At 35.8% G+C, this 18,534-nt stretch overlaps 1 protein-coding gene across 3 annotated transcripts in view; it reads left to right on the top strand.

The window, feature by feature from the left end:
• The window catches only part of ADAMTS19 (ADAM metallopeptidase with thrombospondin type 1 motif 19), a 265,725-nt gene that overhangs the window by 167,652 nt on the left and 79,539 nt on the right, over positions 1 to 18,534 (top strand). For all 3 annotated transcript variants that reach the window (XM_042250270.2, XM_012178168.5, XM_042250271.2), the window contains 4 exons: positions 2,640 to 2,741; positions 8,719 to 8,849; positions 9,774 to 9,946; positions 16,135 to 16,262. In XM_042250270.2, the coding sequence (XP_042106204.1) occupies positions 2,640 to 2,741; positions 8,719 to 8,849; positions 9,774 to 9,946; positions 16,135 to 16,262 (534 nt within the window). The remainder of the gene's footprint in view (positions 1 to 2,639; positions 2,742 to 8,718; positions 8,850 to 9,773; positions 9,947 to 16,134; positions 16,263 to 18,534) is intronic.

Raw genomic sequence — 18,534 nt, 5'->3', positions numbered from 1 at the left:
TTTTATGATATCTATACATGGACAGTTAATCTTCCATTTAAATTATTCCATTGAAAAGATATAGTTTTTCATGTAAACTTTTTAAAAACCTTCTTGAGATAAACATCCAACTTCATTTATGCTTTTAATGGTCATTTCTTATTATAGAAGAATAAAAAAAGAATGTTATATTATTTTTGTTAGTTTGCTAGGAGATGCTGGGTTACACATTTCTGTCCTGGAATCCTTTGCACAGCACTTTAAGTATTAAAGTTCTTAATTGATATATTAAGAGATTTCACTAATTAAGTTGAAAGGAATATTTGACTCTGGCCTGTGAAACACACAGAGAGCATTTGCTTCTAACAAAATACACAACCATGCCCCTCTTAAGAAAGAGTTTGGTGTCACATAGCTCTAATATCATATACCTGAGATTTTGCACTTCTCAAGGTGAAAGCAGTCCATCCCATTTCTTCCATATTTTATTTTTTTACTTTTGACAATTTGGTGTGAAATCCTGAATCTGAGTTACCTTTCACAATGAGGTTATAATTTACTTACAGTAAGATCCCAGAACTATAGAACATAAAGAGGAAAGAGATCTCCTCTATGAGAGATTTATTCTACATGACTGTGCTTATCTTGAAAAGCTGCCAAGTTTGCTTTTATGCTCTCATGCCTCAAGTGGGAATCAATTAGAGTACCTGCTGTTTTGAATAGCAGATAATGGTTGAAGGTCAGAATTCAGACCACCAACAGTGTTCAACAAGCAAGCAGGATTTTAAAACTACAACATAAACAAGATTTGTTTTTTAGTTCAGTCTGCATTGGTTAACTAATGAACTTGATTAAAATAATTCATGTTATAATACAACTAAGCATTATTGAAAATAAAGCAAAGTTCTTCTTTGGTGGAAAATTCAGCATTTGACCCCATAATTATAAAATTTTATTAACAAGATTGTCTTGGAGGAAAAAGAAAACTTTTAGGAACTAAAATCCTCAGGTTAGATATCCACTAATTCAAATATAAATATGTCCACAAAAGTACATGATAAACAGTTAACCTCTCTGCTTATTTTCAAGAGTCAAAAATATTACAGAGAAGCTGCTTGATTTAGGCATTCTTTAAAATTAGTTCCTGGATAAATTTTTGATGAATGATATGTACAAACAATAGCTTATATATTAAACTAAATCATATTCTAAATATAATAAGTATTTGTATGAAATATTTTTAGGCAGAAAAACTATCTGTCACAGCAGATAAAATTGTGTAAATAAAATATATGTTACAATCCTGCCATAGAGTATTGCATTTTTAAGAGCTTGAAACAGTTCCAAAATCTAAATTTTTAAATAAAGAATAGGAAAATAATATTTGGAGAGTCGTAACAAATTCGGAATTGGAGATGTAACATACTTGCTTGAAAATTTAGTTCAAATATATCATCCCCAAAGTATTTAGTAGATTTGGGTCATAAGTTAATTTTAACATTGCAGTGATTTTCAGTCTGTTTTGAACACCACTGCCAGGGTAAACCTCCTAAAATAACCTTTTTATCTTATCAACCTGCTTGTCAACTGCTGAGTGGCTTCTTTTTCCCTCCAAATATGGAGTCCCTAGTCCACCCTGGCACTCAGGATCTGGTTTTTCTATCTTTAAAATCTTGTTCACTACTCCCTTCCCTTCTATACATCCTCCATCTGACTGGTCTCACCAGTCCAATTTCAAAGACTGTCTTTTTTATTGACACTTGTTCTGTCCCTATCAACCTGCTTGCTTCTGCCCTTTTCTCCGAATATCTGGATAGGATAGTCACACAATTTTCTTCAAGATAGATCACTCTAGTTGCTCTAAGTATGCCACATGGGTCTCATAGTTTTGTGTAATTTGTTAATAACATGCTTGGATCTCAGAAACGTCACCCATCCTATAGACATAGAAAGTCCTTAAGAATGAGGTAGTTGTGCCTTTTTATCTTTCTCCCTGGGCTGCCATAACTATAGAATTCTCTTCTTTCAGTGTTGCTGTGTTTATGCTGTTTTATCCCACTATTTTTGTTTGTTCCTTCAACTTTTCCCTAGAAAAAGTTAAATGTATTCTGGGTATCTAGGATGCATTCGTACTGTGGAAAATTGACTGACAACAGTTATGGGAAATGTGCCCACTGAGAATCCCTGTATCACATCAGGGGCCAAGGCGATGTAATGAAATGGTGAAGTACTAACATGGCACGTGGCATACAGCAAAGCATAAGTGAGGACCGACTTTGAGATAGGAGGCATTAAATTCAGACCGTAGGCACATTACTTTGATTCTTCCAGGTTGGTTCATATAATGTGGTATAAATAATGATTTTTAGCTTACAGTTTTCTGTTGAAGCTACTTAATCTTGCATAATCATACATGTTTTTATGTTAAGAAATTTTAAAATAGTTACATTTATGAAACATTTTATCTTTATATGAGTCTTCTCAGCACTATAAATAAGCCATAGACTATTTCAACTGTAAGTTTAATATTAAAGGTACTCAAAGGATATTTTCTTCAAATCATTTCTGATGTTCTTTTAAAATTGCTCTCTCAAACCTTATAGACTTAACCTCAAAAATGTGATGCCTTCCCCTTATAGTTATTATACCCTTGTTTGCAGCATGTTATTTGCACAGGGTTGTGGTGCAAGGTGGAAGGAGAGAAAGAATGCAAAACCAAACTAGATCCACCGATGGATGGAACCGATTGTGACATTGGTAAGGTAAGTTATTGGTGGTGCTATCTGAAGTTTAAGACTATTAAGTGAAACTTAAGAAGAAACTTACATTTCTCCTATAAGTATAACCAGTGAGACATTTTCTTCTGCCAGTTACAAAGGTATCTATCTTAACACTAGCAGAGTACTTTTATTATATACAAAAATTTCAGCATTTCATCTGTTTTCAATTTTAACACATGACTGTTTTTTAAATATCAGCTGTATTTTTTATTGTTGATTATAACGGTGTGGAGAATTGGATATATGTATTACTTTAACAAAAATTAAATATTTTTATTATTAAACTTAAATATAAGTATTCACAAATTAATAAAAATAGTAAAATTTCTCAGAGCTAATTAATCCTTTAAAGTATAAAGTATTGTCTTAGGAGAGCTACTGAGTGTAATTTTTCCTTGTCATTTCAAGCATCATGAATAAAATATTCTAATGAACATTTAGGAGATTAGTAAACATTTGACTGTCTTAAGTTGTTAAATTGTTTCATAAGGCTGTAGAAATTTATTAGTGTATATTTCCAGATCATTTTAATTGCTATAAAAATTAATTTTCTTTTATAAATATGAAGGAATTAGATCCCATATAAACATAATTATAGCTAATGTAATCAAAATATAGTACACTAGTTTACATAATTTTCCATTTTTTATTCTATGAAGGGAAAGTAGAACAGCTATTACTTACTCATTAGATGTAAGATCAGAAAACTTGCCTCTGAAGACTATGAATTTTCATTGGATTTAAAACAAATCAACAACATAAAGATTACTTGGGGTGAATTACTTGGTGAAAAAAGTTATAGCTAGTTTAAAAACATATTCACTTGAAAACTGGACAGAAATGGAAATCTAGCAATTCCACCTCTAGAATTGTGTCCTAAATAAGTTCTTAACACGTGTGCACAAATATAGGCATGTTTGCATATACACACACATATACTTATGTGAGGATGTCACCTGCTGTGGTGAGATATAAGAAAAAACAAAATATTCATTGGAAGAGGAATAGTTCCAGTGTAGCTGTTCACAGAATGAGGTAGTTATATCTGTATTAACTTGAAAACATCTACTAGGCATGGTGGTTAGTATAGAGACGTGTCAGAAAAATTCATGGTTTATATGGTACCATTTGAGATTTAGGAAAAAAATAGTTTGTGTACAAATGTGAGTACACACACAGAGTTTATGAATTTTTAAACTCATAGAAAGTGGTTTGAACACATAAACTCCGAATTGTAATTAGTAGTTAACTCTGGGGAGGGAGTTGGAATTGATGGATGGAATAAAACAATTGACAGTAAGGGTGAATGCAACTTTTCTCCTGACATTTCTGGATTGTTTGACATAAGCCTGTAGTCATTTATTACTTCTATGATTTCTTTAATGAGAAAAACAAAAATGTAAAAATTAAGGCCCAAATAATAAAAAAGGACTAGAAATAGTTTATCACCCAATACAATCAGTAAGAAAATGGTTCCTTGATAGAGAACTCCTGTGAAATATCAGTCAGTTGTTTACAGACTGCCAAATGTGTTTTCTGTGAGCTTATGCAGAGAGTCAGAATTTGGATTTGTTTTAAATTATACACAAAAGTGCAATAATGTGTGTATATTGGGCAAGCCTCATGGTATTATGCTGAGTAATTTATTGCTTGAGTCATAAAACTCTGCACCAGCATTAATTTTCGTCATCCCTGAAACACGAAAGCAGTAATAAACAGAGATAACCAAATATTCAGCCACACGTCTTCAAACATCACACAGTCCATTTGTCTTACTTAGTTCTTCATTAGCAATTTAAAATCTGTTCATTTTTATAATCTGGTGTCCTAAATATTTTTCTATTATTTTTTTCTTCCGATATTTATGAGAATAAATTGCATTCTTGAGTTCTCTAAGATAAACTTATTCTTCCAGCAGTCAAAATTGTAATTATTCATTAAAAATAAATGTTTCATTTCCATATAATTGTGCTAATGATATTCTCAGTGGTTCTGTAATGTTTTGTATATTGAAATAACTAATGAACTTCTCGGTTCCTCAGGCCATGTGGGCTTCTTCAGCTCTCCATCTGTTCCAGCTGTTGTAGGAGCCATCATGAAAATAGCTTCCAACACTCTGTAATTGAGGGCTATAGGGCTGACATATTTGGATGCTTGCAACCTCCTGCTGAACACTGCCAGCTCAGTACATGGCAATCTGAGAAACGAAACAGAATTTTGTAATGTGTTACACTCTAGTAATGGTAATTGAGCTGTATAAGTAGTTCACCTAAGAGTATATGATTAAGTCTGAAGGTTCCAACAAGAATTTTATGATTCATAGTGATTTTGGAGATAAGGATTTATCTACTATTTATACACAGCCTTTTCCAAATTAAAAGCAGCCTGTTTTCTTTCTTCTCCTTTTCTCTTTATAATACTGGCATCTGTGTTTACATTTATATTAACAGAGGTCTGTGAGTTGATAAATGATTTGATTAAAATCAAGAAATGTATATTTTTTACTTGAAATATTTTCTAAGAATGAGAGGATGGAGAAGGAAAGCTAAATACCAAGTGACTAAAATATTAGACTGTTTTGAAGGATGCTGCATAATATATTTTAATTATTTATTTTCCCAAGTTCTTAAGTGATGAAATTATTATCATCATGCTTTATTGAAAAAATGAAGGTTGTAATATCCTTAGTCACAAATTTACATAAGAAGACAGTTTATTGCCTTCTTCCTCTTATTTCATCTAACAATATATATATACAAGAGGATTTAATTAGACAATAATATTTCCTTTGTCATTTTCAAGGACCTCTTCCAACTGGGTGTTTTCTTCAACTTCCTAGGCATATTCACATAGAAATTAGAGAGAATAGAATTATAGTCAAACTTTTTTAGGTCATGTACTATTACGGAAAGAATCTATGTTATAAATTTCCTTAGCATTTTCATAGATCATACTGAATTTCAAATTTCAATATGAGAAATTTTGAGTTCTTTAAACCTTGTGTAATATATTTTTTAAAACTAAAAAATAGGAATGAAAACATGCTACTAGAAAATTCATAAAAAGCATTAGGATCATTTTACATATAAACCCAACAGAATATATTGTATAATAGTTAAACAAAACACTTTAAACTTTCCCCAGTGTTGAAACAAAGCTCCACCTAGAAGACACAAGAGCAGGTTTTCCATAGTTTCACCCAGAGAGTTGGTTATCTGAAGTTAATGGACTTTAGCTATTATCCTATGCTTTCTTTGAATTTCACCAACTTCAGGATGCAAATTTAGCTTGTATATCTGTTTCCGTTTCTCTTCATCTGCCAGACGTGACTAGTTTAAATGACATGCAAGTCTAGATCTGGGTCTTTTGCAGAATATTTTTAGTTTACTGTGAGCTGTAGCCCAGCCCTTCAATGCCAGCTTACCACTAAATGTGTGAGGAGCTGTGATATGCACTTGGGGGTAAAAATAAATGCCCTTCATGTAGGTCACATCTACTAGACCAATTGAAGTTTGGCGGGATTCACTTTGAGGGTTTTTTTTTCCCCATATGAATGGCACAACATCATTAAATCCCTAAAATCAGTAAGCTATTTCAAAGTTTTCACAAGGTTTGTTTTTTCCCCTTTTTACAATATTCAGGCTGAATCCTCCTACAAAAATCTCAGTTTATTTAATGTCAAACTTAGTATGTCATTATACTCTGAGTTATTGAGGTTTTGTTTTGTTCCTTCCCAAGCCTGGACGTAAAACTCTTTGAATCTGAAAGAGATTGAATTTTGTTTTAATTTTATTGAAATATAGTTGATTTATAATGTTGTTTTAGTTTCATGTATACAGTAAAGTGATTCAGTTATTACATATACATGTATATATTCTTTTTTAGATTCAGTTCCCCTTATAGGTCATTACAAAGTACTGAGTAGAGTTCCTTAAATTTGACATTATTAGAGAAAATCTTCAGGAACTATTTATTCCATAGAAAAGGACTAACTGGGTTCACACAAAACTTGGTAGCATAGTTTTATAAATTCTTCTAAAAACAGCATTTAAACACGTATTTTCTTTTTTTTTTTAATTTTTATTTTTACTTTATTTTGCTTTACAATACTGTATTGGTTTTGCCATACATTGACATTAATCAGCCACGGGTGTACATGAGTTCCCAATCCTGAACCCCCTCCCACCTCCCACCCCATATCATCTCTCTGGATCATCCCCGTGCACCAGCCCCAAGCATCTTGTATCCTGTATTGAACACAGACTGGCGATTCATTTCTTACATGATAGTATACATGTTTCAGTGCCATTCTCCCAAATCATCCCACCCTCTCCCTCCCACAGAGTCCAAAAGTCCATTCTATACATCTGTGTCTCTTTCGCTGTCTTGCATACAGGGTTATCATTACTATCTTTCTAAATTCCATATATATGTGTTAGTATACTGTATTGGTGTTTTTCTTTCTGGCTTACTTCACTCTGTATAATAGGCTCCAGTTTCATCCACCTCATATTTTCAAAATAAGTTTTAAAGAAACAGACCAATTAAAATCATAATAGAATTTTGGTGAGATTTCTGGAAACATTGATAAAATTAATATAATGATATATAATTTGGTGTTATTAGTATTTTTATTTTGGTTAATCTTTATTAAATCGTCAGTATGGGCTATGCATTGTGCTTAGTTTCATTCAACCTCTGCTAAGTCTATTAGTTATATATGATTTTCATTCACATTTTGAGATGGGAAAACTGAGGATTGCAGAATTGGTATGATTTTTTCACAATCCCTTATAAATCATGTTGCCACTGGTACAGAAAATTGTTTAGAACTAGTATGATCATCTTGCTCAACCCTTGTCATTATACAATCACTTATCTAAATTTTTAAATCTTTACTTATTACTTCCAACATGGTTTTGTTCATTTAATTTTTACCTCTAATATCTTTGCTGTGATCATGATAGATCTAGTTTTCCAGGAATAAGGAGAAATTGTTGTGACTCAGCTGGTAAAGGATCCGCCTGCAGTGCAGGAGACCTGGCTTCCATCCCTGGGTTGGGAAGATCCCCTGGAGAAGGGAAAGGCTACCCACTCCAGAATTCTGGCCTGGAGGATCCATCATCTGAATAGTCCATGGGGTCGCAAAGAGTTGAACATGACTGAGCGACTTTGAAAAAAAAAAAGAGGAGAAATTATAATAATCTCTCCATCAAATTCTGGCAACTATTCCTCAGTGACCACCAAAAAAAAAAAAATTCTTTGGCTGCTTTTGTTTAAAATTAATGATAAAATAAATATAAAAAAGAAAATGAACACATTCCTTTCTCTTCTGTCATTGCTGTCTTTCTCATGATGGAAACTTAGGAAAAACAAAAGAAAAAGCAATGTAAATGAAAGTGCTAAAAGTGAGTCACAAGCTTTGTTTCTAATTATAAGGAGAGAGAGTACCCTGAAACACTGACATTTCAAATAAAAATGGCTGGATTTGCTAAAATGTCTGCTTTATTCTCATCAAAGACATTTATATCTTACCTACCATTGATATATTTACCTCCATTTATATCTTACCTACAAAATATGAACCTATTTTTTGTTCTTCTCTATTATTGTTTTTCCTAGAGCATGTTAGTTTTTCTTCCCTGCCTGTACAACCCCCACTCCACCATTCACCCTGTCTCTGTCACAAGCACTGAATTCTCAGGGCTATAATACGAATACCCGTGTCCTATTTTTATGACAAGACTGGGTGACCTGACATGAGAGCTTGGAGAACTGGACCAGTGAATTATTACTGTGACATTAAGCATGTGCCAACTAATTTTTGGTCTTTTTCAATTCCACACGTTTGGGGCTTTAGCTGACCTGATTTAATCGCAATTCCAGTGACCCGATAGGCCAGTGAATGATTTTCCATTGTGCCCTGATTTGTTCACCTAAGACATAACTTTTGGAATAGTGGTGTAAGGCTGGAGAGTGTACCAGCAGGACCGCAGCGCCCGGACTTGCGGCGGGAGAGTGGAGCACGTGGAGCCCCTGTAGCCGAACCTGCAGTTCTGGGATCAGCAGTCGAGAGCGCAAGTGTCCCGGGTAAACGCAGCATTCCTGGATTGGGGGAGGGCACTGCTTTCTTCAAGTGTGAAATAAAGAGGTTCTACTGATAAACCATGTCAGGGACCCAAGACACTGCTTCAAACCCAGTCCACTTTGGAAGACAGAAAAGTCTCTCAAATTATTTTGTATAAGAACGCCCGTTGAAGAAGAAAATAAGACCAATCCTCCTAAGAGCAAGTAGTTAAACACTACACAGGTTGTTTTCTTGAGAATAAATCAAATAAAAAACTGTGTTGACCCAAGCAGGGAGACATGTTAGGAAAAGTACGTCACCGTGTAAAAGATCCGTGAGAGGGACCAGTAGCTGAGAGGACTTCAGAAACAGAGGGTATGAGGGCAGCGTGAATGTCAGTACAAGCTGAGCATGATGAGAAAGGAAACCCTGCTGAGCATGTGTACAGACAGGGAGCATCCAAGATCAGCTTGTTTAGCTCCATCATTCCTAGTGTGAGCCTAGGAAATGTGCGAGAAAGTCATTTCAGTTTTATGCTTTGACTTTGGTATGGGTTCAGTGGCCCAATTCCTCAGCAAATGATTTTTAAAAATGTGTGTGAAAACCTTAGAAGCATCTCCTTGGAATTTCTTGGCTACATCCCTCAATGGGAGTGTATTTTGCCCCCAGCTTCTGTCCTTTACCCTTCTATATCATTTTCATAGCAAACAGACTTTTGTTTCTCCTATATTTTGGAAATTAAATGGATCAAAGATTAGAAAAAAATACACATTTTTAAGTAAGCATATGGATTTCCTACTGTTACTAATCATTTAATCTGTCCACATTTTCAAAAGTAGATTTAATAGAAAGGATTATCCCTTATTAATACAGTGCCTTTTGATTTTTTTTAATGAGTAGTTAATATAAAATAAGATAAAATTGATTATTTGTACTATCTTTTCTAGGCTAGGTTCTGAAGCAAGGGATTGTAATGGTCCCAGAAAACAATACAGAATATGTGAGAATCCACCTTGTCCTGCAGGTTTGCCTGGATTCAGAGACTGGCAATGTCAGGCCTATAGTGTTAGAACTTCGTACCCAAAGCACGTACTTCAGTGGCACGCTGTCATGGATGAAGGTATGACCAACCAGATCACCACCGTCTTAATTAAGCAGAAGTCTAGGTTTGCAAAGCGCTTTATAATAATGGTAAATGTTGTTTTGTAGTTTATATTATAGGTATTTCAAAACTATGTTTTTTCTGCCTTTATGACATGCCTCGGATGGTAAAGAATCTGCCTGCAACATGGGAGGCCCACATTCAATCCCTGGGTCAGGAAGATCCCCTGGAGGAGGGCATGGCAACCCACTCCAGTATTCTAGCCCAGAGAGTCCCATGGACAGAGGAGCCTGGTGGGTTAGAGTCCATGGGATCACAAAGAGTCGGACTTGACTGAGTGACTAACACTTTCACTTTCGTGACATATAATAACCACAAGCACTAACTAAAAATATATTTTTTAAAGATGGAGGTATTATTATACACGAACAATTTTAAAAGGGTGACAGTACAAAATGCTGGTTAGGATGAAGAGAAACGATCTCTCATGCGTTGCTGGTAAGGTAAAATGGTGCAGCTGCTCTGAAAATTAGCTTGGCTGTGTCTCAAATAACAAAGCATGCATGTTAGAAAACGCAGTCATGGTTATTTATTTCGGAGAAATAAAAATTTACAACCACAAGAAAATGCTGTACATGAGTGCACATAGCAGTTTTATTTTCAATAGCCAGAAACTTGAAGCAATCAAAAAGTTTCTGAGTAGCTGCAGGATTAGCAAATGAAGGTTTATCCGTGCCGTAGGATGTTACACAGCAGTGCAAGGAACACACTGTTAACATATGCAGTGACCTGGTGGATGTTAGAACGTTATGCAGAGTAGACAGGCCAATCTTAAAATGCCACATGCTATATGATTCCTTTCTTATAACATACTTGAAATCACAATAGTATAGAGATGAAGAACAGATCAGCTGTTGGCAGGGTTGGGGGTGGTGGTGTGAGAGGGATCGAGGTTCCTGTAAAGGGGTAGCACAAGGTAGAACTCAGGCTCAGTTGCTCAGTCGTGTCCAACTCTTTGTGACCCTATGGACTACTGTGTAGCCCACCAGGCTTCTCTGTCCATGGGTTTTCCTAGGCAAGAATGCTGGAGTGAGTTCCTGTTTCCTTCTCCAGGGGCTCTTCCCAACTCAGGGATCCCACCTGAGTCGCTAGCATCTCCTGCATTAGCAGATAGATTCTTTACCATTGAGCCACCTGGGAAGCCCCCAACTAGAGATCTTTATATAAAATGCAGATTGGTTCATCTCGCTTTCCCACCTTAAGCATTTCAGAGGCTTCCCATAACTCTTCAGGTAAAGACCAAATTGCACAACATGACATGCTCAGCAGGACCTTCCTCTGTCTGATTCCTTCTCTTGTCTCCTGCCGCATCTAAGACCTCACTCTCTTTCTCTTTACACTCCAAATACTGCCCTTGTTCCACTGCTTCAAACATATCCTGCTTTCTTCCCCAACACATAGCCTCTAAATGTACCATTTCTTCAGTTGAGCGAAAATAATAACACAGTCTTCTAGTCTCACCATCCTTTTAATACAAGTTAATTCTGTATTCCTGAGGTGCTGCAATTCATGGGGTCGCAAAGAGTCGGACACGACTGAGCGACTGAACTGAACTGAGCTGAATTCTGTGTTCACAGATGCTTTGACCACAAACTCCCTTTCCTTTACGTTCTCTTTTACTATGCCTTTGAAATATCAGTAAAGTCACGTTATCCCTATCTTTAAAATACATACAGAATCTAATGATTGCCCAGTATCTCCAGACCTGACCCCCTGATATAAGCCACTGTGTTTTACCTGTGTGTTTATAGTAGCTGTCTAACTGGTCTTTATGTTTATGTCCCCATATCTCCTTCAGTCTCAATCATAGCCAGAAGGATACATTTAAAATATCAGTCATGTCACATTATTCTTGCATTCTTAAGGCAACAGAATGAGTTTTCCCAACTCACTAAAGGTCCAAAGTCCTTCTAATAGCCTATGAGGGCCTTCCTCCCTGGCTTCCTGTTACACTCTCGCTTCATCTATACTGACCATCACACCCCTTCCACCCACACTGGCTCCCCTGCTCTCCCTAGAATCAGTCCAGGGCCTTTCTGTCTTAGTGTCTTGGAAAGTATTACTTTTGCTGGCGACTCCTTCTGGTCTTTTAAATACTGACTCAGTACCTTTCAATACCCTGCCTTTTTCTTTTTTTCTCATAAGTTTTAGTGATCTGTTATTATATTTTTATTTTATTAGTTTCAGTTCAGTTCAGTCACTCAGTCGTGTCCAACTCTTTGCGACCCCATGAATCGCAGCACGCCAGGTCTCCCTGTCTGTCACCAACTCCCGGAGTTCACTCAAACTCATGTCCATTGAGTCAGTGATGCCATCCAGCCATCTCATCCTCTGTCGTCCCCATCTCCTCCTGCCCCCAATCCCTCCCAGCATCAGAGTCTTTTCCAATGTTTTGCTCCTCCAATAACGATTGTAAGAACAAGACTTGTATTTTATGCATTTCTCTGTCTTTACCTCTGTAAACAGTGCCTGAACAGAGTAGACAATAAATATTAAGTGAAAAAATAGTGTCTCTTATGGGAAGTGACCTATCCTGATCCCTCTTCTCCCTGAATGTTCCTCTTGGAATGATCTTACTTATTCACTAGGTTTTATTTATCATCCAAATGCTAAAGGAACACAGGCATTTATCTCCAACCAGTTCTGTCTGTCCTGAGCTCCTTAGCTGTTTAACTCTATGTTGCCTGAACTTCTTATTTAGCATTCCGTTCATCTCTAACTTAACATGATTCATGTTGAACATATCCCTTCCTCCATTCCTGTCTCTCACTCCCACCATCTGCTCCTCTTACTATTCTCTTTCATGGAGAATAACATCATAATTTGCCTCATTACCAAGCTAAGCCAAAATCTTTCTGCTTCAATCTCCATCTGCCTGTAATCAATAAGCAAACCCTATTTGTCCAAACTTCTCTTTGTTTGCCAGCATCTTTGTTCATGATTGCACCATCTCTGACCTGGATTCTTCAAACAGCTTTCTTACTGTTTTTCTGACCCTCCTCCAGCTCCTACTCCTCATTTCAGCGCAGCTGGCCTTTTTGAAGGTCAGAACTGTTGGTCAGTGTGCCAGTGAGTACCCTTCCATGAGTCCCGTTGCTGTCAGGACCAGTCTCAAACTTCGTTGCCTGGTTCAAAGGCTGTTCCTGTGGCCTGTCCACTTTAACTTCTCTGGCCTCACTTCCATCTCCAGCACAGCCAGGCTGAATTTCATTTCATCCCTCGTATACATCATGTTTTCTTATTTCTGGACCTGTAAACATGCAAGTTACTTGGCATGATGTCCTTGCTTTCTCAAGCTTTAACTTCTTTCCCGTTGTATTTACCTTGAAAACATCTACTGATTTTTTGGACTCAGTCTACGTCAAGTACTCCAGGAAAAAAGAATACCTTTGGTCTTCAGTGTTGGATATGTATATACCCCTTCCAGGTACTCCAGCAGACCATGTTGTCGCAGATTTAAATGTCTTTATTCCCACTGTTGTTTCTGCCTAGTGTACTGTCTGGCAGTTATTAAGCTTCTGATGAATATTTGCTGCATAATATTTAAATATCTTGGGTTGACCAAAAAGTTCATTCTTTTTCCTGAACAAACTTTTTGGCCAGCCCAACAGTATGTTTCTTTGTAAAACTAAAATCAGTGTAATTCATGAAAATCATCATCTGATCTTGGGTTAATCCTATCTCTGCCTCTAAGTAACTATGTGATTTGATAATATTTAATTCATTTGAAACCTGTTTACTCATGTAAAATAAGAATTAAGAAACCGTTTCCCTCCAGATTAAAAAAAAAAAAAAAAAAGGTAGGGACCGGGAGGGAATTCCCGGGTGGTCCAGTAGTTAGGACTCTGAACTTCCACTGCATGGGACATGAATTCAGTCCCTGGTTGGGGAGCTAAGATTCCCACAAGCCAAGTGGTGCAGCCAATAAAAAAATTAAAAAATAAATCACAGTTGTATGGGGATCAATTTAAAATATCAAAGCTCTCATAAAGTATTGTTTATCATCAGAATGATCTATAATAGATACTTATATCATTAGCAGGATAACACTTTTGATAATTTTGCAAAATGTACTAATCAAACACATCAGTCAGTCTATGATGAATAAAATACATAATAGTACTTATGTATTAGAGCAGTATGGAACAAAATGAAATATATAGGTCTTATAAAAATACCCAAGTCTTTGGCACTTGAGAATGGAAGTGTCTATTTCTGTTAATACATGAATCTCTGGCTAGGAGAATTAAATGTAAGGTATCAATGCCATAGTGAACATTTATTTTTAGAGGAAAATAAAAAGATGCAGAGCTTTAGCATTCAGGTATTTTGCATGCTCTATGCTGAAATTTGGCTGATATCCATGTTTAATGCATATCTTGGAAAGGGTTGATCTCTTAAATCAAGACAGAGCCTGCCTGCCAAGTACTGGCATGTTACATGGATCACTATAATGTCACAATCTCAAGGGTACACTCCAGGAAGGAAGATTGGTATCAAATGTTTATGTCATCTATAAAGCTAAAGTAAGTACAGTGAATTGACAGTATGTTGTAAAAGGAGAAATACAAAGATTTTTATCTGATTTCATGCTTAGAATGTGAATGAAATTTTTTAGACTAATTCCTTTTGACATTATTCATATTTCTGGTTTGCTACTCTCTTCAATGAAGACTCCAGAAAGAGAATTTTATATATATATATATATATATATATACACACACACATACATACATACATACATACATACATACCAGTATTAAAGTGTTGCAATTACAGCAGCTCTTAAGTCCAAAGATATGACATAGTAAGCAGTCATTGAATAAACATAACCTACTTTGAGGTGTGAGAGCACATTGAAATGCTTTATTGCAGCTTATAATGGCATCTTAAAGGAAAATTTCAAAACCATGCACATTAAAGGCCATGTTCCAACTCCCCAAAATTGTTCAGAGCAGTATTCAGAAGCCACATGTGAAAACTGTTTGAAATGTTCAGTTCTGAAGGCTCATTTAACTGTCTGTCTTCTCTTTGCCAAGTGATACCCTGTTCCATGCCTCTGGCTGTTATTTGGTATTTATAGAATCCCATCAGCATACGTGGAACTTTACTGAAGACATAAGTGAAGATCAGTGTCAGAGACTGTAAACTATTTTCCATTCTATTTATATGAGCTTAATAAACAGTAAAGGGCCTGACTGGTGTCAAGCCAATAGAGTAGTAATGTAGCCTGGAAATTGCTCTGAAGTTTCAGATTTGGATAATCTTACTACTGGTGTTACCAAATACTACAGCTCCTCTGCAGAATACTTAGAAATAGAAACAGCACTTTAAAAAATATTATGCCAGTCTTTGACTGAGCCTGAAAGTCAAGTTTTTTGACTCTAATCACCCTCCTTTATTGCTTAAGGAAGCTCTGAGGAAGATTGCTAGCCATTCAAGAATTCTTTACCTAGAAGAGTAAGTCTCACCGTAGTCATGATACATCCCAACATGCTTTCTGAGTAAACAATAAAGAGGGTTGACTTGCTAGCTAGCACTTCAGCACTTGGACATTCTAGTGCATGTGCTCATGGGATTATATTGCATTTCTAAACATCCTCACAATGGAAAATCTTATAAGAACTGTTCATCTTAGAAGCTCTTCTTTCTCCCTTTAGCAATTTTTCTCTTAGAAATGCCAAATACATAGGATTGAAAATTAGTGTATTGGAATTTAGAAGACATCAAGAAAAGCTTCATGAATAAAATAAATCTTAAATAAGAAATTGGATATGTTCTTATAATTAAAAGGGGTTCATGCCAAAAGATATAAGCAGAAATTGGGAGTGTGCAAAATATTTTTCACAAAGAATACTTGGTCTGTGTGTAGTAGAGGTTTAGTGCCAAAAATAATAAGTGATATACTTAAAAATAATTTGAAGATACAATTCTTAAGAAGGAGGTTAATATTCATTGGATACCTGTTTTTTTCCCCAGGCATCATCTCATTTACTACTCATAATAACCCTCTAGTATTATCTACTCTAGTAGTACATTACTTATTTAACGTATATTTTTTACTCAAAACTCTTTCGAAAAATAAAGCTTGAGATAAAAATACTTATGGATCGACTTTTGTTCATTTCCTTTCATCCACTCTGTAGAAAAGCCATGTGCCTTGTTTTGTTCTCCTGTTGGAAAAGAACAGCCTATTCTTCTATCAGAAAAAGTGTTGGATGGAACGTCTTGTGGATATCAGGGATTAGATGTCTGTGCAAATGGCAGGTGTCAGGTAAGACTTTACAAAAGGGTGAGTGTCTGCACTTGAGGGAGGCTTGGGGGACCTTGGAGCAGCTGCACAGTATGGTGGAAAGCTCTGTACTAAGATTCAAAAGATTTTAATGTAGTCCTGCCTCAACTGTGATCTTCAGCAAGACTGATCAACTTTGAAGTCCATTCTTTAATCTGTAAAGTGAAGGGTCTAGACTGGAAAATCTATAATGTCCATTTCTAGTTGAAAGAATTGGACATATTTATTCAATAAAGTACATATTACAGGCCTGAAATTATGACACTTTGGACATTTTATGTCAAAATATTCCAGACCAAAAACTCAAGCACCCCTGTTCTCCATGTTTGTGTCCAAGACTGAGCCATGTGGCAAAAACCTATAAAGTTAGTCTTATTATTCATTAATGATAAAATATTATCTACATTGTTATATCAGCTGATTTTTAAATGTATATTCAATTTTTATTGTACTTAAATGTGTCATTTGTCGTTTTGTTTTCTTTTTAAGAATAATCTCCATCTGTTATATGCATTTGTGTGCTCGTCTTTGTCATTAGAAAAGTAGCCATTCTGTTCAAATAAATAGCATAGTGGAAAGATCAATGGCTAAAGCTCTGAATTTTGCCAGTTATGGGTCTGCCACTATCACAGTTGCCTTCCCCTGGATGATAAATATGCAGGAAATTTAATGCCAAGTGTTTTCATGATCAGTATGTATATAGAGGGGGAAGGAGCACAGGGAGCAATTGGGCAGGCAGTCACAAGACCTCAGCTAGCTTCATTAGCTAGTTTCATGTAGTTGGGACGGCTCTTCAACGGTTGTCTCCATCCGGGGAGAGAAAACCAGACGTTTTTACACCCTATTGTCTACTAGTGTTTGGATACAAACTGTCCCAAGGGATGAGGGGGCTATGCCCTTGGGAAAGGCAGTTTTCTTTAGGCTAGGCATTTTCTTAAAAGGGATGAAGGTTAAGAGCCATAAACTGATACATTTCCCAGGCGTGGGAGGAGAATGCGCATCCTTTAGTAATGAGTGAGGTCTCTGAGTAGAGCAACACTCAGAATCCATGGCAGCCACTAGGAAACTATATTCTTGGGAAAATCACTTAAAATATGTGTGCATCCATTAACTAATCTGTAAAATGAAATAGGCCAGTGATCATTGACTTTTTTGTGTAATATACTCCTTTGAGAATTTGATTAAAGTTTTGGTTTCTTCCTCTAAAAATGCATGCCTGACCGCACAAGCACACACACACACCAAAATTTGAAAACAATTACAAACTATGGATTGATCGGTCCGTGGTCCAGTAGAAGTATATAGAATTCTGGGTAAAAACTTGGAAACAGTCTGAAACTTAAATGGTTTACTAACTCTTAGATTCTTTGTTTTGCCAGCATGCTATAATATTTAAAGCATAGAATCATGCAGTATAATTGGATATAAGAAACAGTCTTATAATTACATGTTACTTTCCTTTATTCTTTAACAGAATATGGCAGTAGCCTGGAATATATTTTTCATTTGTTAAAAAATCATTGCAATTATTTACCTATAAACACTTGGTTTTCAGAGCTCTAAGTTGTACAGTTAAACCTTTCATCTTTATTTCATCATTTTATGTAGACGTCAGATTAGTATGACTTAAATGAGTTTATTTTTCAAAGAAAATTATTTTCCCAACTATATGCCAAATACAAGTTTACATTGCTATGCTTTTCACTTAACAGTATTGTGTAAGCCAGACCTTTTATAGAGTCCCTAACTAGACATTAAAATAGCAGCAACAACAACACAAAATTCTGTGTAAGTGTTATGTGAGTCTGATGATTATGCTTAAAGTTCTGTGAAGTGGATTGTGACTTCTGAGAGCTTTGGAATACTTCACCATTCTGGCTGGAGTGTTTTGTTTTATCCTAAAATATACATTGAAGTTGAAAGTAAATTTCTAAACTTGGTGAGTAGACTAAGGAGAGCAATTGAAAAATAGACAGCTTTCTCCTGGTGACCCAGTTGGCCTCCCTGCCGTTTATATCCTGGAAAAGCATAGAGAAAGCTGTCCTCTGTATTATTGTGGTATTCTCTTATCTTCAGCTACCAGTGGTACTTCAGGCACCTACCACCAGTTAAACAGTGTTGTCTTTTCCAAGACATTCATGCTCACTTTTTGGAGTTATGTGGGCATATTTTGAAAAGTGTGGCTATTTGTGACTACTGATTCCAAAATGTGAATTTTTTTCATCCTTATTTTAAATATACATGGTTATTAAGC

This window comes from Ovis aries, chromosome 5, assembly GCF_016772045.2.
Source record: "Ovis aries strain OAR_USU_Benz2616 breed Rambouillet chromosome 5, ARS-UI_Ramb_v3.0, whole genome shotgun sequence".
Taxonomy (NCBI): Eukaryota; Metazoa; Chordata; class Mammalia; order Artiodactyla; family Bovidae; genus Ovis; species Ovis aries.
Note: the sequence above shows the minus strand (reverse complement) of the source record. Positions and strands in the feature narration are given on the sequence as shown.